Source organism: Macrobrachium nipponense, chromosome 3, assembly GCF_015104395.2.
Source record: "Macrobrachium nipponense isolate FS-2020 chromosome 3, ASM1510439v2, whole genome shotgun sequence".
Classification (NCBI taxonomy): Eukaryota; Metazoa; Arthropoda; class Malacostraca; order Decapoda; family Palaemonidae; genus Macrobrachium; species Macrobrachium nipponense.
Genome location: NC_087202.1, coordinates 52,926,987 through 52,951,543, shown reverse-complemented (window position 1 = coordinate 52,951,543; position 24,557 = coordinate 52,926,987). Strand labels below are relative to the sequence as shown.

The following is a 24,557-nucleotide window of genomic DNA, read 5'->3' as shown; positions in this document are numbered from 1 at the left end:
GAGAATATACCTGAATGTTTTACTGCAATGTATTGTAATTTGATGAACCCACTCATTCTTTCTCATGGCAGTGTTTATTTGTCTTTTTCACAGATCTTTAGCCGACAATGAGGTCACTTGCATATCTCCTGGAGCCTTCAGCCAGTTACCAGCTCTTACTGAAATGTAGGTGGTACCATCTTATTGCGTAAGATTAATTTGATATGATGGGTTTTGTCTGGGCCTCCTTTGGCATTTGACCATTGTCGTTTAAGAGCAGGTGTATCGAAAAACAGTCAGTAACAATGTATATATAAAGATTTCATCGAAATAGGTCAAACTTCGCAAGAAAATAGCTTCTATACTTCGCCCCACAAATGTTTAAGATGTCTGAACCTGGAAATTTAAACAGCTGGGTAGTATACAGTTACGCTTGACCTGTCTGACAAAATAGCTTTCGTTACAGAAACCTAGAAGGAAATCCCCTACACTGCAACTGCCATTTGGGATGGCTGGCCGAGTGGCTGAGGTCTCGCCGCATCAGCACCGGCATCCCCAAGTGCCAGGCGCCTCATCGCTTGAGGAACATTGCCATCACCGAAATCCCCAACTCGGAGTTTATGTGTGAAGGTGAGGAAAATGAATGGACTGTCTTGCGTTAGTAGACTAGTGTCTTTTTCCAGACAACCCTGAGTACATTATTAAGATAGTTTAACCAGATCACTGAGCTGACTGTCAGCTCTCATAGCCCCTGAGTACAGAATTGACATGTATCTTTACCAGCCTCTCCTAAATACAGAGTAGACCTGTATCTTTTAGAGACTGTTGAATACAGAGTAGGAAATATAAAATGTAACGTTTGTCTTTAGTGTCAATTAACTAAACATTTATTGCACTCAAATTTTCTGTTACTAAAACCATAAAAGTAGTTTTGTATTCTTAAAAACAATGACTTGCAAGTTCATAAGTGTCAAAAATTCCACTACCTCATTCTTTTCTCTTCGGTTCTAGTATCCCCTTTTCCTTCTCAGTTAGTTAGGTAACTGGCTGTATAGTATCCCACTTGAGCTGAAATGGATAACTTTGTTTCTGAACTTATAAATACTGGCAATCTTGGATGTATCGACCAAAGTTATAGTTTAATTTCAACTAATATGAATCAAATCTCCATCGTCCGAATAGTTAAATTGCTTTTTTACCTTTGATATGCTGTAGTTGTTAAGGATGTGTTTATAAAGATCATTAGATGATCAATATTTGAGGTTATTCAATAGCTGAATTAATTGGTACTCGAATCACTGCTTTTATAAAACAAAAATCCGGTTTTGTGCATGACACTGTCTTTCAATGGATTTGGTCTGCGATTTGTAATTGTCATTCAGATAATAAACCCTCTCTAGTAATATAAGAGTCCTTTAACGCTTCCAAGATACGTGAGACTTATTGATGAAAGACGTCCCTAAAACTATTGCTTTACTTTTGCTGTTGATATCTGTCTTTAAAAGAGCAGTTGCAATAACCGATGCTACTGTTGCAATTTCTCATTCCTCTCCTACTTCCCTCTCTACATGTCTTTCCTTTTGTGTGCTTATTCTTCCAAACCAGGCTCTTTAAAAAGTACGTACTTACGTCTTTTTCCACTTAGTGTAGTGACATGTATAGAATGGCATGCCCAGAAATTATTAGATAGACTCCGTCAGCAATGTACGTCAACTGGAAAAGAATTGAAGATTTGGGGTTAGTGCTTAGATGGTCCTCCTTTTGAGGGCTAAAAGGGTACCGTTTATCTCTTGCTAATCTTCCATTTCCCTTGTGAACTACATTGTTGCACAATACTATTGAAGATGCTTAGTATTAGTTGCTTCATTGTATTACTTATTATTTAGTGTAATAGTTCAAGTAGCCGTATTGGAATTTGATCTCTGGTGAGACGCACTCCAGTTATTTTCCATCTAAATCAATCTGTAGTGTAATGTGCGCTTGTGTAGCTCAGAGCATTTTATTTTGCCTGCCTCTCTTTACTGAAGTTTTGCTGCTGATTTATGTGATAAGTCTGTGCTACTATTTTATGAACGTCAGAATCACGGCAAAACTCTCGTAGAAAGACATACTGACTGAAACAAAAGTACAATGCCGACATCGTAAGAGACAGCAAACAATTGTAGGTCATTTTTAATGATTGCGTAGTTGTCACAACTTTATAGAAACTAGTTTTATAGTACTGGTTGTGATTCTAACTGTAGTTACCATGGTATCTAATGCTTGTTGTCTTTTGGTAGATAATTCATTCAGAAGTAAATTTATGTCACTGCTTTCTTTAGTTTTCTAAATTTTGGTGTCCAACATAATTTCATCGGGGAAATTATGCATGCTGTTTTTCATAGAGACGGCGCTTGAACGGGCCTTGTAGCCTATGATAAGGTATTTATACCAAGGAAAAACACATTGTATGCTTCCAACAGCCTTTTGATATCCAGAAGTGTGTATGCATTCAGACCACAGCTGCCAAATTTAATAGTGTACGATTTTAAAAATTTAAACATTAAGTGCACGAAGGACGTTATTAGATGTGACTTGATCTTTCAGGAGATGAACCAGGGTGTTTGGGTGTTGAAGAAAGCTGCCCGAGTGAATGTCGTTGTGAGGGGACGGTTGTCAGGTGCTCAAGAGCTAGACTGAAGGAGATTCCAGCTGGCATACCATCACATACCACTGAATTGTTAGTTGACTCTGTGTTAAGCCAGTTTCAGTTTTTTTACTAATCTCTCCTAAGATATGTGATAGTACAGCGTCCTTGTATAATTAGATACAGTGTATTTTATTCATTGAAGAATCTAAGAAATGCATCAGAAAAGCAGGATAATTCTATTGACAAACTCAAACAAGGATACTTGAATTTTTCAAGACACCATAGTTTTTGTTGGTTAATACCACTACAACATTGGGATCTTATCCTAATTATTATTCGATAAATGCAATAGGTAAGCATATGGGACTAGAACTCTTAGTAACTTTTCAACCTAGGTTCCAGATGTCATTTTTATTGAAGTCTGGGTTGCCTCTGTCACAACAAACAAAGTGAAAGAAAAATGACTGATTGGTACTGAAAAACAAAGAGAATGTTGGAGGTTGTGACTAGAGTTTTACTGACCTAAAAATTTGTCGTAATGTATAGATTTCTGACCTTCCTGTGCTTGTTTCAGGTACCTGGATGTTAATGAAATTACAGAAGTAGATGCGGAAAGGCTCTCCCACCTTACGGCTCTTACCAGGCTGTAGGTTTATTCAGTACTATACTTTTATTGCTCTTTATTTGGTCAATTACTATATGCCTACAAAAATCCAATGTCTACAAAAATTCGTGTGAAAACTTAGGAAATCAGAAACTTAAGAAAAATGTAAAAAATGATTCTCAAACACCAAAGCCATATTAGGTATTAATGCTGTCATTCTTCTTCAGAGATCTTAGCAACAACCAGATTGCTGTTCTGCAAAACAACACATTTGCAAGTCTCCATGAATTGTCAACGTTGTAAGTGAATCCATTTTTTTGCATTGATAAAATATAGTGACATTTTTAGTCTAGGTTTTTTTTATTACATAATATAAAAAATGTGGTTGTTACTTATTGTCATGTTCACTTCAAAACTATTATCCTGAATAATGTAAAGGTTCATTTACACCATCATTACCTTAATTTAAACATCTTCTGCTTATTAAGATCATTGTGTAATTGCAGAACAATTTATTGATTGAACTTTTATCTTGTCACTTTTTCATTTGTAATCCATAAGATATTTATAGTGTATTTAAATATCTTTCATGTGACATTTTTCAACAGGATTGTGAGCTATAACAAGTTGCAGTGCATGCAGCGAGATTCCCTGGCTGGTTTACGCAAACTTCGAATTCTGTAAGTTATCATTTGTAAAATTCTGTAAGTAATTTTAATAGATATGAAACTGATCTGCTGTTACAGTGACCAATCAATATTTTGTAGTAGAGTTATAATTCTTTCCTTCTGCACTCATGGTGCATTCTCAGTTCCCTACCCTGACAATGGTTTGATTTTCCTACGGTATAAAAGGTAGTGTGAATCCATATCTTGTTTTTCTGTGTGGCAGCGTCAGTCTGTGGGCAACTTTTCATTTCTAGCTGCTGCCACAATCAGTTACTTGGTCCCTTATTTGTGATGCTTCTAACTCTTCCGCCTGAATAATATACTTAGCATTCTTTCATGTTTTTTTATATATATATTTTCAATGTTTCGCCAAAATCGTAAAATTGAAACTACAGGAGTTTATTGTAGAGGAGAAATGATTAAGTAGTGGAGAGGAAACAAAACACAGTAGCCTTTTAGGGCACTGCTTGAACTGATTCCCATTTTTGCCTTTTTGTCACATTCCAAGGATACACTAACTACGGAGATAGTTTATAAAAACTCTTCAGGAAATGCAAATAATCCGTATAAACTTCTCCCAATTCAATTCAGTCTCACATTACTGATTAACTTTCATACTTCAAGAATTTTTTCCCCTCTGGAGAAAATGTATAAGTTCAGTATGCAATGATCTTCGAATATGCCATCCACCACGTAGAACTAGAAGTATCAGTTTCGCTATTCTTTTTGTGAGTTTTAAAATCATAGCTTTCCAAAAGTTTTATTTTCGCTGTGACCAAATTGTGGAATGATCTTAATCACGTATAGTGGAATCTTTGGAAATTTAGCAATTTGCACGGGGGTTAAAATACTTCTTGTATTAAGCAGACCCACATACTTCTCATATCATAGTTTGTTTTATTTGTTGTTCTATCTTATTTTTTTTCTGTTAACTTAACTGTACTGGGATGATTTCCTTGTTGGAGTCCCGGGAATTAAAGCGTTGTGTTCTCAACACACAACTGCAGCTTAATGAAAAATTGACAAGCTAGTCTATCATTTTCATATTTTCTATTAAGTTTTCATTTTAAAACGGTCCCTATTTTTAATTTACGAGAAATGGAATAATTATGTTTTAATTTTGCAGTTCTCTTCATGGTAATGACATCTCCAAAATTCCGGATGGTGCTTTTAGGGACCTTGATTATATTACACATATGTAAGTATATCCTGTGTTTGAGTTTTATTTTTCAGGAATTTAAATCAAATCAAATTTTCAAATGTAGAACCAAAATTAATTATTTAGATATTTCATCAGATACATGGTAATAATTTTTTTTGCAACTCTTCCAGTGCCATGGGAGCCAACCCGCTCTATTGCGACTGTTCACTAGCGTGGTTCAGTGACTGGGTGAAAGGTGATTATGTGGAGCCTGGTATTGCTCGCTGTGCCGAGCCTCCAACCATGAGAGACAAACTCGTTCTCACCACACCTACAAACACTTTCAAGTGTGTGCAGAAAGTTCCGGATGAGGTTAGTATCAGTAAATGATTTTGGATATGTAAATCTAAGCTATTTTTTTTTTTTTTTTTTTTTTAATTTGGGTGTTAGATCTCAAGCCTTTACGTAGGGTGGTTACAGTCGCCAGATGCAAGATGCTTGTCTCTCGTCCAGTCTGCTCACCAGAATAAACTCCAGTCAGATATGGATGAATTTTTACGTAAAAATACTGTAAATTTCCCTATTAATCACTTTTCATAAGATTGACGTCTTAACTACGCCAATGTAGTTTTTGATTGACAATTAAAAAGATTTATATATTATATAGATACTACAAAACAAATTTATCAATATAAGTGCTATAACATAAGAAATAAGTTATTCTAAAAGAAAAATAATTCATTTGCAGAGGGCACAGCAATGAAAATCGTCTTAATCTTTTGATTCATGGTTGACATTTTACGTGAGCTTAGATTTTAGCACATTTCAAAAGTTTGCTGGCCACTCGATTTAGTAATTGTTTTATTTATTATTTCTCTCTCTCATAAAACTAAAGAATAGTACAAAAAATTTTGGCAATGATGCAGAGAGGTGGTGTATAATCAGACAATGTGGCATAATTAGCGAATTTCATTTCTATTAAAGTGACTAAAAAAGGGACCTGTTAGATAGCGAGTGTGCCGTTGTAGAGGTATGGATAATGTTTTGGAGATTAGTGCCTGCCTCGCGTTGTTTATTACTGTATTATTTGGTCCTTGTTGAAGGGGTCGAGTTTTGGTGAGTAATTTGACTAGAGCCATAAGAAGTTAAAATCCTAGTAACTATTTCTAGAAGAACTTTTGAGGCATCATGGTGCCCAAAATAGTGTGTGATATACTGAATGGCCACTTGGCGGCTAAGTCTACCTTAGTGCGACCACCTTCCCGAACATCGGAAATTACGGCCTTAATTTGTGACTTGGGAGAAAAAAACTTATTTCGAGAGGAAAGTAGGGTATTTCTATATAAGCATTCTGCATCATTCGTCCCCGCGAATATGAAAGCCACCAGGAATTGGGGCGTCAAATATATAGGCTATTTCGCCTTGTTTAGTACGAGCCCCTGGGGCTTAATTACAGTCGTCCGAATAAATAGGCTATTAGGGTAAAAACCGCATGGTACATGGGTGGACCATGTACGATCAATGTGTACAACCCCAAGAAAAGTACATTATAACGCGTCCTGACATCGGAGATGGGCATCAGACGCGACTTGTTGTTGGTGAGAAACGGAGCTAAAGACCTCTACTCCAGTGTCAGGACGCGTTATAATGTACTTTTCTTGGGGTTGTACACATTGATCGTACATGGTCCACCCCTATACCATGCGGTTTTTTACCCTAGGTACTTAAAAGGCACAGGATATTGGTACGGCAGCCGTCTCCCTGATTGCAATAGATATTGGTATGGCGGTGAATTGCGCATGCGTCAATTTCAGACTTTCTGCCTTACAAATAACATAGTGTAGTGGGGGTACGTCAGATTCTATCGGTGGTACCGTATTGCGCTACTTATTGACTTGTTGCAGGTCGAACTGAAATGTTTAGCTGAACATGTTCAATTCAAAATGTCCAAGTGAAGCACAATACTGTCATCACCAAAGCACCAAACATTTTGACAGTAAATGAAAATATTAAAAATCCCAATAATGTTTAAACATACGTACTTAGATTTTGACTAGTTTATACATGAAAAATAAAACGATTAATATATCTGTGTACTTCAAATCTTTGAATCTCCTCTGAACCGTGTAATAATACATCAGTTTTTGCTGAAAAACAGATGTTTTCAGGTTTCAATGAGCTGAAAAAAGCAATAGGCGTCTACGAAGAGTAAAACTTCCAGAAATTGTATATTCGTAGGTCACAAATGATCGAATCGGTCCTGAAAAGAGCTCCGAAGAGGAGATTCAAAGACTTGAAGTACACAGAAATCATGCTCTGCTGTATTCATGGTAGTAAGGAAAACTACCAAAGTCGATCCTCTCGTAAACGGCCTAATTAATTGTAAGTATAATCATCCTAATCAGGTCTATATTAACAAGTTTCCCATATTGGACGCACTACACCTTACTAGCAAAGCTTCAAATCTTCTTTGAATCTCCTCTTCGGAGCTCTTTTCAGGACCGAATTGATCGTTCGTAACCTATGGATATACAATTTCTGGAAGTTTGACTCTTCATAGACGTCTATTGCCATTTTCAGCTTGTTGAAACCTGAAAACATGTTTTTATACATTCAACTTCCCTGCCAGATATATACTTAGCTATAGACTCCGTCGTCCCCGACAGAAATTCAAATTTCGCGGCACACGCTACAGGTAGGTCAGGTGATCTACCGCACTGTCCTGGGTGGCAGGACTAGGAACCATTCCCGTTTTCTAATCAGATTTCCTCTGTCGGCCGGAACGGCAACATTGTTGTTGGTTCCTCTTGACTGGATTTTCTTTTTTCATTGACAATTGATCTTCTTGACCGACTTTTGGTGACGTATTTGGATTGTTGGATTGGCATATGCTTTTGTGGACTGTTTTTGTGGACTTGCTTTGGAATTTTCTTAGAATGTCTGACGCCAGAATGGTGATGAGATATTGTGTGAATGTAGGCTGTAAGGTGAGGTTGCCGAAAGCTTCGGTCGATCCTCACACCGTATGTAAAGGTTGCAGAGAGTATGAATGTTCTTTTACTAACACATGTAAGGAATGCGAGAATTTGAGTGAGAAAGAGTGGAAGAATCTAACTACTTATTTGAAGAAGTTAGAAAGAGAGAGAGTGAGGAAAGCTTCCTCTAGAAGTATGAGTGGTTCTAGATCTAATGAGCTAGTTCCTAGTTTGGGAACTTCTTCCCCTCTTGTAAGAATTGCCACTTCTCCTTCCTTTTCAGCCTCTTCACCTATTGCAGATCCTGCAGATTCGGCAAAGGAACTTGCGGATCTAAAAGCCGCTTTCAAAATCATGGAAAACAAAATGGCTGCTTTGCAAGGTAAGGCTAGTGATTATACAGTGGACAGTGATATGAGTGTCCCCAGTGTAGTGGAGGGGTCGTCTGGTCGGCTCCACAACGCTCCCAGGTCTAGACCGCTTCCAAGCTCCCAAGCCCAGAGGAGAAGGAATGTCAAAAACCGTAAGGAGGTTGTGGAGATTCCCCACCGATCAGATGTCCCTTCGGCAGGTTCTGTGACACCCCAGACTGCCAGGGATCGCTATTGTAAAAGCGTCCTGCGTGAGTGTTTCTCATCGTCTGGATCTTCGTCTCCTAGACGCGGTTGGAGGGATTCTGATCGCTCGTGACCATTGAAGAGGAGTTGGAAAGCACCGGCTCTTGACTCGAGCCCGGAACGCTTCCCAGAGGAGTCTCCTTCGGATGTTAAGAGGGCAAAGAGAGCCCTATTGTCACCCGTAGTTGGCGTGGAGCCACTAGACACCTCTACTCCTCCTTCGCCTCCTCCCGAAGAGGAGAAAGAGGAGGCTACTAAGAGAATCCTCCTCTCCATGCAAGAACAGATATCTTCGTTAGTGGGAGTGCTCTCAAAGGAACCTCCTCGAAGGAAAGATACTTCCCTTCCCATCAAGAGGTCCTCTCGACGTATGGAGGTCCCTGCCTCCAGGCGCGAAGCTCCTACCAGGAGTGAGGCTCCTAACAAGAGCGAGGAGCCAACCAAACGCAAAGCTCCATCTAGGAGTGAAGAGTCAATCAGACGGGAGTCAACTAGACGCGTGACTCCTGCCAGGAGTGAGGAGTCAACCAGGCGCGCGACTCCAACCAGGTGTGAGGAGCCAAACAGGCGTGTGGCGCCAGCCAGGAGTGAGGAGTCACCCAGGAGGCAGGAGCCAGGAGCCAGGAGTGAGGAGTCACCCAGGAGGCAGGAGGCAGGAGCCAGGAGTGAGGAGTCACCCAGGAGGCAGGAGTCAGGAGGCAGGAGTCAGGAGGCAGGAGTCAGGAGGCAGGAGTCAGGAGTCAGGAGTCGGAAGTCAACCAAGAGGCAAGGTTCGACTAGACTCGTATCCGAGATAGTTTTTGGTGGCCTCTTCCTTCCCCAAAGACAGAAGCACCTCCCCTTCGGATCGAAGGAGGTCTTGGAAAGACTCATCCTCCAAACGGGAACGAACGTTCTCCCTCTTCCGATCGTGTATTAGAAGAGGTGTCAGAAGACGAGTCCCCTACAAATGAGGGACTGTCTAACTACAAGACGTTAGCCTCCTTATTGCTTCAAGAGTATGGAGACTCTCTTAGCCTGGCCGCTCCTCCTTCGCCTCGTTCGCTTTTCTCGAGTACTACGACCGTAAGGTCCTCTGCTTTTCTTAAAATGAAACCAGCGATTTCTATGAAGAAGGCCCTCCAGTCTCTAGATTCATGGATGGGCACGAAGAAAGAGTTGGGCAAAACAGTGTTCTGCATGCCTCCTTCCAAACTCCTTGGAAGGAGAGGCATTTGGTATGGGACAGGAGAAGTTATGGGTCTTTCTCTCCCTGCATCAGCAGACGCAGACTTCTGAATCTGGTTGATGCTTCCAGACGACACTCATTAGGGTCGGCCAGATCGACATGGAGCATTTCTGAGTTGAACCACCTTCTTAAAGGACTCTTCATCATCTTAGAGGTGTTCAATTTCCTAGACTGGTCTCTCGGAGTACTTGCTAAAAAGTCTCAGGACACGGAATTTCTCAACAACCCAGAAGTTCTTCATAGCGTCCTGGCATGTATGGACAAGGCAGTCCAAGACGGCTCGGGGGAGGTTTCTTCCCTATTTGGAGCAGGTTTGCTAAAGAAGAGATCAGTGTATGGATCCCTCTTGTCTAAGACTGTTTCTCCGAGTCAGAGAACCGTATTATTGTTTCACCCCACCCTTTGTCCGATCATCTTGTTCCTTCTCAGTTGGTGAAAGATATATCACTCTCACTAACTTAGAAGGCAACACAAGACCTTCTTGTGCAGACAACGAAGAAGAATCGCCCTATAGTGTCAACTATTAAGAAGGACTCTCGTCCTCCTCAGCAGCCCTTTCGTGGAGGTGCAACGGCTCGTCCCCCCTCCAGAAAGAAGAGCTCAGATAAAAGAGGAAGGTCTTCCTTCAGGCCCTTCAAGAAGGGAAAATGACTCTCAGATCCTCCGAACACCAGTAGGCGCCAGACTCCTGAACTACGCAGGAGCCTGGGCGCTGAGAGGAGCCGACTCCTGGTCGGTGTTGGTTCTAAAGAAGGGATACATCATCCCCTTCAAAGACAGTCCTCCCCTAACCTCTACTCCTCGGGAACTGTCCGCAAGATACAGAGACCCTATAATGAAAGATACGCTCCTTCGAATGGGGGATCAAATGTGGGAAAAGGAGGCCATCTAACTGGTGCAGGATCCACACTCCCCGGGATTTTACAATCGCCTTTTCCTAGTGCCAAAGGCTTGGGGGGGTGGAGACCGGTACTGGACGTAAGCTCGTTGAACCGATTTGTAGAAAAGAAGAAGTTCCGAATGAAAACGTCCTCCTCGGTGATGTCAGCCCTACGTCCAGGAGATGACTTACAAGACGCGTATTTCCACATCCCCATTCACCACTCGTCGAAGAAATATCTTCAGTTCATGATAGGGGGCAAGATTTTTCAATTCAGGGCTCTGTGTTTCGGCCTGTCTACAGCTCCTCAGGTCTTCACCAACCTGATGGCGAATGTAGCGAAATGGCTTCATCTAGAGGGAATCAACATCTCCCTCTACTTAGACGACTGGCTAATCAGGGCCAAGTCAGAGAGCCAGTGTTTGGAGGACCTTATGATAACTCAAAATCTGATACAGTCTCTGGGATTACTCGTAAACCTCGAGAAGTCACAACTGATCCCCAGCCAGAACCTGGTTTATCTGGGGATTCAGATGGATTCTCGGGGTTTTCGGGTGTTTCCTTCGCAAGAGAGAGTCACTCGAGGCTTGTCAAAGATCTCGAACTTCTTAGAGAAAGAACACAGTTCAGCGAGGGAATGGTTGAGCCTGTTAAAGACTCTGTCCTCGCTGGAGAAGTTCTTTCCTCTAGGGAGGCTTCACATTCGCCCTCTACAGTTCTTCCTGAAAAAGGTATGGAATTGGAAGATGGGGCAACTTCAGATTCTTTCCCGATTCCCCAGGAGGTGAAGAATCACTTGAAGTGGTGATTCATCCCTCTCAAAAAGAACGAAGGCTTGTCCTTTGCCCTGCGGAACCCCAACCAAGTGTTATTTTCCGACGCTTCGGAGTCGGGATGGGGAGCAATGCTAGGAGCAAGGGAGGTGTCAGGCACCTGGACAAAGGAACAGGTGTCTTGGCATATCAATTGCAAGGAACTAGTAGCCATACACCTGGCCTTAAAGTTCTTCGAGGCGGTAGTCAGAGGTGGGGTGGTTCAGATAAACTTGGACAACACCACGGCTCTGGCTTACATCCGCAAACAAGGAGGGACTCATTCGTTCTCCCTCTACCAGCTAACAAGAGATCTGTTAATCTGGACAGAGGAAAGAGGTATAACTCTCCTCACCAGATTTGTGCAAGGGGAGCAAAATGTGAGAGCAGACAGACTAAGCAGGAGAAATCAGGTCCTTCCCACAGAGTGGACTCTCCACGCAGAAGTGTGTCAAAGTCTGTGGTCCCTGAGGGGGAGACCTCACATAGACCTATTCGCTACGTTCCTCTCCAAGAGGATAGAGATATTTTGCTCGTTAGTAGAAGATCCAAGAGCCTTTGCAATCGACGCATTTCTTCTAGATTGGTCGGGCCTGGAGGCCTACACCTTTCCCCCATTCAAGATTCTGGGGGAAGTGCTCAGGAAGTTCGTGGCTTCAAAGGGGACGAGGTTGACCCTCATAGCCCCATTTTGGCCAGCCCAAGAATGGTTCACGGAGGTACTGGAGTGGATGGTGGACTTCCCCAGATCTCTGCCAAGCAGAATAGATCTACTCAGACAACCCCACTTCGAGAGGTTTCATCACAACCTCCCCGGTCTCGCTCTGACTGCCTTTCGACTATCGAAAGACTCGTCAGAGCGAGAGGGTTTTCTCGCAAGGCTGCAAGCGCTATCGCTAGAGCCCGCAGATCCTCAACTAGGCGAGTATATCAATCGAAGTATGAAGTCTTTAGGAGATGGTGTAGGACGAAGAAGCTGTCCTCCTCCAATACCTCTGTAACCACCATTGCCGATTTCCTCCTTTTTCTTAGAGAGGAATCACAACTTTCTGTGTCAACCATCAAGGGATACAAGAGTATGCTGTCAGCAGTATTCCGGAATCAAGGGCTGGAGATAGCAGATAATAAGGATCTCCACGATTTGATTCGGTCTTTCGAGACTTCGAAATCGAGAACTCCAGAACACCTAGCTGGAATCTGGACGTGGTCCTGAAATTCCTCTCCTCGGACAAATTCGAACCTCCACATCTTGCCTCCTTTCGGGACATTACTAGGAAGTGTTTATTCCTATTGTCCCTCGCGACAGCCAAAAGGACGAGCGAATTGCACGCTCTGGACTCTAAAGTTGGCTTTAAAGGAGATGCGGCTATCTGTTCGTTCCAGACATTGTTTCTGGCGAAAAATGAGAACCCTTCAAAGCCTTGGCCCAGGAGCTTTGAAATAAAAGGCCTATCTAACCTGGTAGGTAGAGAGATAGAAAGGTCTCTTTGCCCGGTTAGGGCTCTTAAATTTTATCTCGATAGAAAGAAGTAGGTGGGAGGTTGTCAACAGGGTCTTTGGTGTGCTGTGAAGAACCCCAAAAGACCCATGTCTAAAAACGCCTTAGCCTTCTTTGTGAGAAGTGTGATTATTGAGGCGCACAAGAATTGCCCAGATGAATCCTTCAGACTTCTAAGAGTTAAAACTCATGAAGTAAGGGCGGTAGCCACGTCGCTAGCGTTTCAAAAGAATATGTCGCTGAAGAATATCCTAGAAGTGACATATTGGAGATGCAATTCAGTTTTTGCATCGCATTACCTGAAGGATGTAAGGGTGACCTATGAGAAATGCTTCTCTCTCGGTCCGTTTGTTTCAGCGGATACGGTACTGGGACTTGGAGCAAAGACTGATCCTTAAAAAATTTTATAGATGTACATAAACCCTCTTGTCAGATATGTTCTTGGTTTCCTACTAGGAGGGGTGCTTGACGTCGCACAGGCAGCCGTTGCCTTTGTTAGTGGGGAACTAGGTGTGTATATGGCTAGATGGCTAGTAGGGGGGTACAAATTTTTTTTTTTTTTTTTTTTTTTTTTGTATTATAAAGTGTGCGTGTTTTTTATGTTTTGAATTATTGGTTGTTTGTAAGGAGTTTGGGGATAACTCCTTGCAATCTTTAGAACTAACATGAATGTTAGGATCAGGTGATCGGGATCGGTGTTGTGCTCCTTGAACAAGGTTTATTGTCATGTTAGTGGATTAGCACCCAATGACAAAGGCCTTTAGGCTTTGCCAAGTAAGTGGATAAGACCCCATTGGCAGACCCACAAGAACTCTTAGCCATAGATCAATATCTCACTGAGGCTCTTGAGGCGAAGCAGACTCCAGGGCAGTAGCTATGAAGTCTTCCGCCTAATCAGGTAGGAACCAAGGTTTTATTAATACCTGCAACATATGTTGTTTACCTGTCTATTTCAGTAGTTAGCTGTCTCTTACCCACCACCAATGGGTGCCAATCAGCTAAGTATATATCTGGCAGGGAAGTTGAATGTATAAAAATGATATTGTCATGATACAATAAAGTTTTATACATACTTACCTGACAGATATATACGATTAATGGCCCACCCAGCCTCCCCGCAGGAGACAGGTGGAAGAGAGGAAATCTGATTACAAAACGGGAATGGTTCCTAGTCCTGCCACCCAGGGCAGTGCGGTAGATCACCTGACCTACCTGTAGCGTGTGCCTCGAAATTTGAATTTCTTTTCGGGGACGACGGAGTCTATAGCTAAGTATATATCTGTCAGGTAAGTATGTATGAAACTATTGTATCATGACAATATCATTTTTCAGCGAAAACTGATGTATTATTACACGGTTCAAATTGCTAGGTCGTCATTTTTCTTGCTGTCATTATGCCGAGGTGGTAAACAAGGGTTCGCGCTTGTGCAATTCACAGCCATACCAATATCTATCGCAATCAGGGATACGGCTGTCGTACCAATATCCAGTTCGTACTTAAAATTCTTGTTCAGGAGGTAAAACTGCATAGAAAAACCACTACTGCCATAGTCTAGGCCGCTGCAGAATAGTAATATAGATCTACCGAAAGTAGAGGTCTTGAAGTGTTGCTTCGACGAACGCCACCACTTGACTAATGTTTATCCTGGGTTACAGGACATGTTAAAAGTACTTTTTCGGGAAAGTGGTCGCGCTACAGTAGAGGCCAGCCATTCAGTATTTTACCCAAGTTGGTAGGAGCTAGGTAATGAAAAGGCTTCATAAAAGGCAAAAGCCAGTGCCATAGTGCTGGGTTTATCCGAAATTAACAGCTAATGGAGTTTGGAAATGTTTTGTCCTTGTTTTTAGAAGGGGATGCATTGACTTTACATCTGGAAGTGAGGAAAGGGAATCTGGCAGATTCAAATCAAGTCTAAGCTAGGCAGGAAGTTTGATCATATGAGAATGATCAGTGAACAGGTGCTAGTGCTTATATTAGTGAAATATGGAGGTTTACTATCCTTCTAGGAGATGTATTGGAGTCTTGGAAAGAATTGTAAAGTTAACTATAGTATTGTGAATGTTTCCCCAAACATGTAGGTTAGCCAATACCACATCTGGGAGGTTAGTTGAAGCAAGTACAGAGTAGTAGCTTATTGTAACTGTGGCCGTGAAAGGTTAAATGACCGAATTGAAGTAATTTCTCAGGAAGCTGTCTGCTTTGTCACCGATCAGTCATTTACCCTATTGACTTAAGCCAAAGGTAGGCCACAAAGGTAAAAACGCATGAAATTCACTTCTTTGGTATTTAAGAACGTTTCCCTGACAGAGATCGTTCAAGCGACTTTCTGGAGATGCAAGCCAGTGTTTGCACCACACTATCTAAAAGAGATAGAAACAGTGTACGTATAGTGAATGCAGTACGGTAGGCCCCTTATTAATGGTTGGCATGGTGTTGGGAAAGGGAACATAGGAAACATTCCTTCCTACCTTTTCACCTTGATTTAAGGTTGAAAGTTTTTGGGAGTCTGGGGGTACTCGGTTCTAGGATACCCTCCAGTTGTTTTGATGAAGGGTTGGAATTTAGTTTTATGGTACATATTAGTAACATTGTTGATCTGGTCTTTGTTGGTACTGCACCCTGGGCAGGGGCATTTTGTACTTAATCTTTGCAAGCAATTAGACCATAGGCTTCTCTTTAAAGCTCCCACTAAGTTAGTAGGTGACCTGGGTCAAACTACCTAGCTTCTACCATGTAAGATGGGCGCCTACCAAAGGCAGTATTTTCTTGCAGCAGCTCACTTACAAAGTAAGGAAACAACAAACTTCAGAAATCTGAGCCCCTTTTCTATTCACAAATTCATTATCACATAATGATTTGAGGTAGAGTAGTCCATGTATCCTACCTCCTGTCAGTGTGGAATCAGCTATGTAATTACATACTTGGTAAGATAAGTTACTTATGTAAAAATGACATTTTATGATAAAATTTCACATAATTATATACTTAACAAGTAATGATAAAATTTCACATAATTATATACTTAACAAGTAATTACAGAATGGGAGCCACCCTCCTCTCCACACATGGATGATTATCAGTCATAAATAATTGAAGCACTTGGCTCAGTTGTTCCTCCCAAAAGTGGGTGGGACTAGTTACCTAGTTTGTATGAGAGCATTAGTATTGAATACATGATCAAATTATTAGGTATACAGAGGGGGAGAAATGGATTGTGGACGAGGAAGAAATGCCAAGAGACTGGGAGGAGAGTCTAATGGTATATGTATACAAGTCATGGATCATGGTAACTACAGGGGAATTAAACTAACAAAGCATGGATTGAAAGTTGTAGAGAGGATACTGGATGAGAGATTAAGTGAGACTGTAAAGATCGGGAAACAGCAGTATGGATTCATGAGAGGAAGAGGGACGGTGGATGCCATCTTCATAGTAAGACAGCTACAGGAAAACAGGCTAGAGGAAAACCAGATACTTTATTGTGCATTTATAGACCTAGAGAAAGCATACGATAGAATCCCAAGAGAAGTGATGTTTTGGTGTTTGAGGAAGATGAAATTCTCAGAAAAATTTGTTAGGCAGGTCGAGATGATATATCAAAGAACGAGCACAAAAGTGATAACAGCAGTTGGGGAAACAGAAAACTTTGTGTTAGATTACACCAGGGGTTAGCATTAAGCCCATTTTTGTTTGTGATGGTCATGTATGTGTTGAGGGAAGAGATCAGGAATGAAGTGCTGTGGGAGTTGTTGTATGCCAATGATCTGGCGTTTACTGCTGAAGATGAGGAGGGCCCACAGAGAAGGGTTAGAGAGTGGCAAAAATCTTTAGAGAGGGGTGGCTTAAAGGTGAATGTGAATAAAATAGAGGTTTTGGTGAACAGTAGGAAAAGACAGAGACAGAATAGTAATACAAGAAAGAGAGGCTTGATTACAAATCAGGCAGAAAAATTTAAATACTACTTAGGATTACTTTAAGCCAAGAGGGAGGATGTGAGGCTGAAGTTGACAGTAGGATAAAAGCAGCGTGGGGGGAGTGGAGAGATGTAGCTGAAGTACTATGTGATAAGAAAAGGCCAATGAAGCTAAAAGTCAAGATCTACAGCACAGTGATAAGTTTAACCTTAAAAGATTTTAACTTTGTTAAAATATTTTAAGATCAAACTCATTTTTTCCTATAAGATCACACTAAAAGGAATGCTAATAAAAAATTGCCCCAGAGAAAGCAGCAACATAATATATAAAATTCTGTTTGGACTGCCCTTCCTTTTATATCCAGTGCAATATTAGTTCATTTAAGTGAAAATTACCACCGGATAAATTGGATCTGCAGTTCAATAGTTGCAAGATCAAAAGATGTCTTGTCACAAAATCTTTTAGAATCCGCCATTATATAACTTACTTCCAGTTGTAATTTTAATGTCAGTTGCGGCCTGTTTTATTTGGACCCTTGTGTAAGTAACATGTTTAAGAATGACCTTAAAGATACAGTCACAGACTTAAATACAAATTAGTTGCCTATAGAAATTTTCTGCGTATATGTATGTTTAATATATTTTTTGTGAATAAGTTTACTTAAGGTTTTTATTGTTTACCAAAAATTTTTGTGTGGTCAGTTGCTGCCCTGTACATATAATCCTTTAATTGTCTTGTCTCTGTTTCTGAGCAGTTGGACTTAATCTTTTTGTAAACCTCTTAAATTTACCCTTGTTTTTGGGGAAATTTACTAATTCTCCAGGAGTGTTGGATTCTAGTTAGTACTTTTTTCCTTTATTATTCCTATCTGTCATTTATATGACCCTTCCTTGTAAACTCATTTTTCTTAGGTATGTCAGTCTGCTAAGTAAAGGACGTTGAGTTGAAAGATCTCGCAACACTCCATTGTTTCACTTTCCTTCATGGCTTCTACCTTTATTATATAATATATAAAATACTATATATAGTACGTGTGTGTGTGAATCGAAAGTGCCTCCCAATGAATTTTCTAGATCTGCCACTGGAGTGAAATACCTGTAATGCCAGTGTCTGACTCGGCAGGAGTTATTTTGTTCTATGTTTTAGTGTGTCGAAGGCTTGTAGGTTGCTATGTTTGCTGGATGAATATGGGTGACTTTTAAATATAGTACTACGTATTAAGAAGTGGGTAAGGAGGACTTTGTAGGAGATATGAAGAGGACAATGAGATCAGTGTTAAACAGAATGAAGAGCAAAGATCTATTGTGGGGCAAGTGGCATGTTGCCAAAGAAGGGAGCATGATGGTGTGGTGTGATGTGAGTAGGTTAGCAGTTTTTTTTTTTTTTTTTTTTTTTTTTGAGAAATTAAGTTTCAGCCTGGATCTGTAGCAGAAAAGATTATATAAAGAATAGCTGAACTGGGCACTTTATACTTCATTGCATTGTTTTTATAAATTGACACCTCACAATTTTGAGAAAAGAGCCCACTGGACTTCAAATACGTACCTAACTTGTGGTGAACATTTCAGTAATATCTTCTGTTGGTGAATTATGACACTCCAAATTAAAATACCTTTTTTATAAGAATTGGTATATACATTATGCTGATGGTATTGCATAAAACATTCTGATTTTTAACAAACTTGAATTTAGGAAAAGCCTTATTTCACTTGAGCCATTTTTATTTGTTTTCTCTATTATAGGTACTGGCAAAATGTGACATGTGCTATAGTCACCCTTGTGAAAATGATGCTACATGTCGACCTCTAGCTAATCGCAGTTATGAGTGCATCTGTCCTCCAGCCTTTTATGGTCCTAATTGCCAATACAAAATAGATGCTTGTTATGGTAACCCATGCAAGAACTTTGGCACATGTAAGATCCTTGAAGCTGGAAGGTTTGGGTAAGTAGTACTATAGTCAGTACAATTTGTGAAGTCAAAGTGCAATATATATATAGAATTAAGATTTCTGAACATGTTCCTTTACTTATGACGAGTTTTCCTTTAAAATTATTGTATATTTTGTACTGTAAGGTCAGTCACAACTTGTAATTAGTGTATGTGAAGCCCACATTGATTATATCTTTCAGCTGCCATTGCCCCGCTGGATTTGAAGGAGATCGTTGTGAAGTGAATATTGATGACTGTGTTGACAACAAATGTGAAAATAATGCAACATGTGTTGACCTTGTCCAGGAATACAAATGTCAGTGCCCTGCAGGCTACACAGGTGTGTAATGTCATTTAGCAGCCGTGTACCTTATTTAACTGCAATAGTTCCTCTTGGTCTTTCATCCTTTGTAGAATACTTCACAATGTTCACTTGAAATTTGTTGGGAGAGCATAGAAGAGGTTAGCTAGTAAGTAGTTTCAAATATTTTATACTTTCCAAGTTTAATCTTGAGTTTAATTTTCTTACAGGTGATTATTGTGAGCGTAAGATTCCTTATTGTAGCAAGGAGTTTAACCCATGCAAAAATGGAGCTACGTGTGTTGACCATTTCACACATTATGAATGTCAGTGTACCCTGGGATATGCTGGGGAAAATTGCACTGAAAACATTGATGACTGTGCTAATCACCTATGTCAGGTATAACAAACTTTGGTCATAGTAGTATACTTCATCCTTTAGTATGGAATAACATAACTCAAAAGTACAGTAATCATGTGTTTTCTCAATTTGTATTTTAGAAAAGTGTTTCATTTTGTCAAAAAGTAAAAGTTTTGTAGTTTAGAGACCATGATATAAGAAATATTGCTCTTTTGATATCAAACAATTCTGCTTTCATGTGGCATTGGTTTACGCTTAGTAATTTATTAATATCATGATCAGAATGGAGCTTCCTGTGTTGATGGAGAGAATGAGTACACCTGCAAGTGCATAAATGATTATACTGGAAAGTTCTGTGAAGTAGGACCGGCAGTGTTTCTACAGACTTCACCTTGCCAGCAGAATGACTGTCAGAATGGCATCTGTTTTGTTCCACCCAATTCAAAAGATTATGTTTGCAAGTGCTCTCCAGGATTTTCAGGTAATATTTCACTCGTGCATAAGCTTGTTCCTTATTTTAATACTGATATGCTCTGTAATATTAAAGTAAGAATAAAATGATAGCTGCAATCCAGGTAGGTTACCATCCATTTCAATATTGTAATAAGTAATGATTAATTCATATAGTAGTCCTGTAATGTTTATGTACTATATTTTTTGTCTTGTAAATTAAACTGATTAGCATAATGAAATGCTTACAAGTTTCTTATTTTTCAGGAAAGCACTGTGAATATCTTACAAGGGTACATTTTGGCACCAATAACTCTTTCCTAGCTCTAGAGCCATTGAAGACTAGACCTGCAGCCAACATAACATTCCTTTTCCGCACAACTAGTCAAGATGGTGTCATACTTTACACAGGAGAGTCTGCCCACCTTGCCGTCGAGCTGTTCAAGGGACGTCTCAGGATTTCCTTTGATGTTGGAAATCACCCAGTTTCCAACATGTTCAGGTACAACAGTATATATTACTTTATAATTACAAGCATGTTTACAAAACTGTTCTTTGGATTTCAAAAATTTATCAGTGTAAGTTTTAAGATGCTTAGCTATTTAATAATATGTATACGTATGTTAAATTTTGGGTTTTTGGATATTCATGCCGTACTTAAAGCAAAATTTTTCAGTCAAAGTATGTAAACAAGGTTTTGAACTATATTACCATTTTAAGGGTGGTGCACTTATCTTTGGCCCACCTTTGATGGGTTTAGTTAGGTAATACTGTACAGTCACACCCCTACATATGAAAGTCCCTACGTACGAAAAATCTGGGTTATGAAGGCAAACACGAAGATTTTTTTTGCTTCTGTGTACAAAAATAATTCACGCCACGAAAGGTTGTACTGTAAAGTCCGAGATTCGCCCGGGCCGCCGAGAACAATTTTAAAACTCGCGTACTGCCAACTCGGTAAACTCACCACCATCCTTCCGCTCTCCCATTGGTTCTTGATGCTAGTTACTGCCGTAAGATCCTGCTCTCCTATTGGTCAGCGTCTATCCCATCTTGCATCTAAGTAAGGGAGTTCCTCAACCATTTCGTTTCGGCAGCGTTATCGTACACGTGGAATTCGTTTGTTCACATAGATTTTGTTCGTTAATGTAAATTCGTGTTAGTGGTTTTGTAAAGTTTAGTGTCAATGTTTTCTGTCATTTTTTAATGTGTTTCGTAAAGTTAAGTGTTCATGTTTTCTGCTGTTTGTCCTCCTCCTCTGTCACCACTTTCGGACATCACCTCACTCGAAAGGTAAGGTTCCATATTTTACTACATACATACATACGTACATGTACATACAGTATTTCTTGTACCCTGTACATTAATACACTTTATTTACAGGTTCAGTAACGGTTAAGTTAGGTATTGAATGGTCCAAATTGTTGTATTTCATTGTTTATTGGTCAATTTAGCTTTATTATAAATTTTACTGTGGTGTTTTTGTAGGGCTTGGAACGAATTAGGCAATTTACATGTAAAACGTAGTTCTGGATACGAAAAAATCAGGTTACAAAGGCTGCTTCGGAACTGATTAATTTCATAACCTGAAGCACTACTGTACTCTCCAAAATCCTTGTTACTACTGATAGAAGATCTTACTAACCTTCATTCTTTGCCAGTCACCCATAATGTGTAGACACATTCCTTAGTGTAAAATCATATCTGCTTTTGTTGAATCATGTCAAATGTAATAAGGAATGAGAATAGGGCTAGGGCATTCCTAGTAGATGAAGCACTTCAGAATCCCCTTACTGGCATGGTAAATGGGTGAGGGGTACTGCAGGGTTAAGGATTGTAGTTAAACACTGAGTAAAGGACTGGAAAATTGATAGGAAAGCAAAGAGGAATTGTGATAAATGTGGTATGTGTGCAAGAGACTAGGTGGAAGGAGGTAAGCAATGGGTTAAGCTCTACTATTGTGGGTCACAGACAGAAGGAATGGAGTAGTTATATTCAATAGTGAGTGGTAATTTCAATGCTCACCCCTGCAATTAGAATGGTAAAGGAAGGAGAAAAAATAATCATAAGAGCAGATATGAGTGTAGAGTAGGAATACAGAGCCAGATTGACTACCATAACATGAAACAAGGATAATGACTTAAATGAAGATGGTTGTAAACAAAATGAAAGAGTGTGTTTGGGAGAGGTAAGGGTCACAGAGAAGCCAGTAATGATATACAGTGAATAGAAGTGGGAGAAGCCTATGTGTAAAATGCATGGTAAAGCTGTAGGTCCATCAAAAGTGCAAATCAAAGTGTTGAAGGTACTTGGTACACAGAGGAGAAGAATGGTTACTGGAACTCTTAAGGGTAAACTGGGGGAGGAATATATGCCAAATGACTGGGAAGAAAGTCAAATGGTAAATGAGTTTGAACAGAAGGAAATTATTTTTTAGTGTGATAATTATAGATGATCAAGGTGGAAGATTACAAGCAGTTGTGAAGATTGGGAAACAGCAGTATGGTTTCATTAGCAGGAGAGTTACACCTTAGCTCTCCTTACATAGCCAGTAACAGGAAAAGGTGCTGAAAGATTATCACAACTTCTGATTTGCATTAAAGACCCAGTGAAGGTTTGTGATAGAATACCAAGGGAAGTAATGTTTTGGTGTTAAGAAGAAGAAAAGTGCCAGAAAAGTTGCATGAGTTTACAGTAGTAATTCTAGGATCAGCATTTTGCACATTTTTGTTTGCACTTGTTATGGATGTAAAGGATTAGGATTGAAAATCTATGGGTACTTTATATGCAGAAGATTTGGTGATATTGTCAAAGACTGAGAAAGAATTGCACAAAAGTGTAAGAATGGCAGAAATCTCTTAAATGAGGTGATATGACAACATAGTAAATGTAAGTTAAAGTGAGGTTATAGGGTCCAGCAAATAGGGATGGGATAAGTTATAAAGTCAAGTACTTTGAATACATCTATAATCAGCTAGAAGTGCATAGACCACATATCCAATTTTTCTTAATACAACTAAAATAACATTTTCAAGTTTTTCATCTTGTATATACCTATACATATATGCAATGACATTTTTTAAGAAAAGGTCCAGTTTTGTGAAAAATGACATCCTATAAAAAACTCTGGGTACGGGCCTGTATCCCATGACATGTTTTTATTTGTAATTGCTCATAAATATACCCAGAGGGTTTGGTTTAAGCTCTCACCTTTTATGATAGTATGTCAGCTATGATTGTAATATTGCAAAGAAATAGGAAAAACATGTATGCCTCCCAAAAAGTTACTGCATCTCCCCACCTGAGTAAATTTCTTAAATATTTTACAACAAATATAGTACTCAATTTGTTACTGATTTAGTTCTTATCCGTTATAATATTGTGTGAGCTGTAATTATAATTTTACAAAATAAAGTCAAATAAAATATTTGAAAAACATGTATAACATAGTAAAATCAGCATATTTTTTTTTGTCATGTGAAAGAGGCCCCACACAGGGTTGTAAATAATCACTTTCAACTTACTGACAAAAGTAAGTGAAAATGTGTAGAATTTTTTTCTTACACATGTGCATTTGCACATCCTCCTCTTTCCATTGATGTGGTTTATCATAAACTGGCCAACTGTAAAGTATGCCCGGTCTGAGGATGTGCTTGATATCATTTAGTCCCCGTCCTGTAAGGAATAAGCCAGGAGGGAGGCTGTAAATCAATTGTGGGGAAATAGAGGGAGGTGACAGGTAGTTTGTGATAAAAGAATGACAATTACACTGATGATGTCTGGTTCAGAAATGGCCATTAAGGAGGAATTAGGAGGAGAAGGTGGAGTTAGAATGTCAAAAGGTAAAGATGGTTTGGGCATGTTGAAGTATGAGTGATGAGGAAGGCAAAGAATTAGATGACAGAATAAAGTGAGGAAGGATTTGTAGAATGGTGTAGCACAGGGAGATGCTTTTGACAGAAATAGTTGGAAAAGGTGCTCCAGGCAACTGACCCCTTAGCTTGGCAATAAGAGTAGGGATGAAGTAGTAGTATAGTCTGGTTTTATTCTCTGACAGCAGTCTGCTCGCTTACCCTTAGTTTCTTAATTTTAACTAGTCTGTTGATTACAGTCTTACTGAGATAGACAGTGGTAGACCTCTCAAAACCAAAAAGAATGTTCTTGGTTATTGGATTTTTTGTGCCCCTAGAAATTTGTAAACACGTGGGGGATACATATTTGATTTTGTAATAAAGAACGACTTGAGTAAGACATGGGGAAATTGTCTTTGTTAAGGTAAGCAACTTTAATTAAAGAAACTACTTACGCAAAAATTTAAGAAATGTGACTTAATCCTTGATGTACACAGCTTCTTATTTGATATAGTATTAACTACAACTAAGATTATATTGTAATAACCTCCATTTAAAAATCAGGATCCTATCACTGTTTATATGTACATTCTCTAAGCAGCTGATCTTGTCCCTTTAAAAAAAATATTATATTCTGAAGAGGCAAGACCTCAAAATACTGAGTTTTGTGGCTGAAATCTCTTGGGATGACTGTATTACATGAAATTGCTGATAGAAT

At 39.7% G+C, this 24,557-nt stretch overlaps 1 protein-coding gene across 1 annotated transcript in view; it reads left to right on the top strand.

Annotated features, from left to right (window-relative positions):
• The window catches only part of LOC135221781 (protein slit-like), a 558,755-nt gene that overhangs the window by 514,802 nt on the left and 19,396 nt on the right, over nt 1-24,557 (top strand). The window contains exons 12-24 of the mRNA XM_064259629.1: nt 94-165; nt 446-609; nt 2,566-2,698; nt 3,183-3,254; nt 3,440-3,511; nt 3,821-3,892; nt 5,007-5,078; nt 5,213-5,393; nt 18,689-18,888; nt 19,077-19,216; nt 19,408-19,577; nt 19,821-20,019; nt 20,256-20,490. Coding sequence (XP_064115699.1) covers nt 94-165; nt 446-609; nt 2,566-2,698; nt 3,183-3,254; nt 3,440-3,511; nt 3,821-3,892; nt 5,007-5,078; nt 5,213-5,393; nt 18,689-18,888; nt 19,077-19,216; nt 19,408-19,577; nt 19,821-20,019; nt 20,256-20,490 — 1,782 coding nt within the window. The remainder of the gene's footprint in view (nt 1-93; nt 166-445; nt 610-2,565; nt 2,699-3,182; nt 3,255-3,439; nt 3,512-3,820; nt 3,893-5,006; nt 5,079-5,212; nt 5,394-18,688; nt 18,889-19,076; nt 19,217-19,407; nt 19,578-19,820; nt 20,020-20,255; nt 20,491-24,557) is intronic.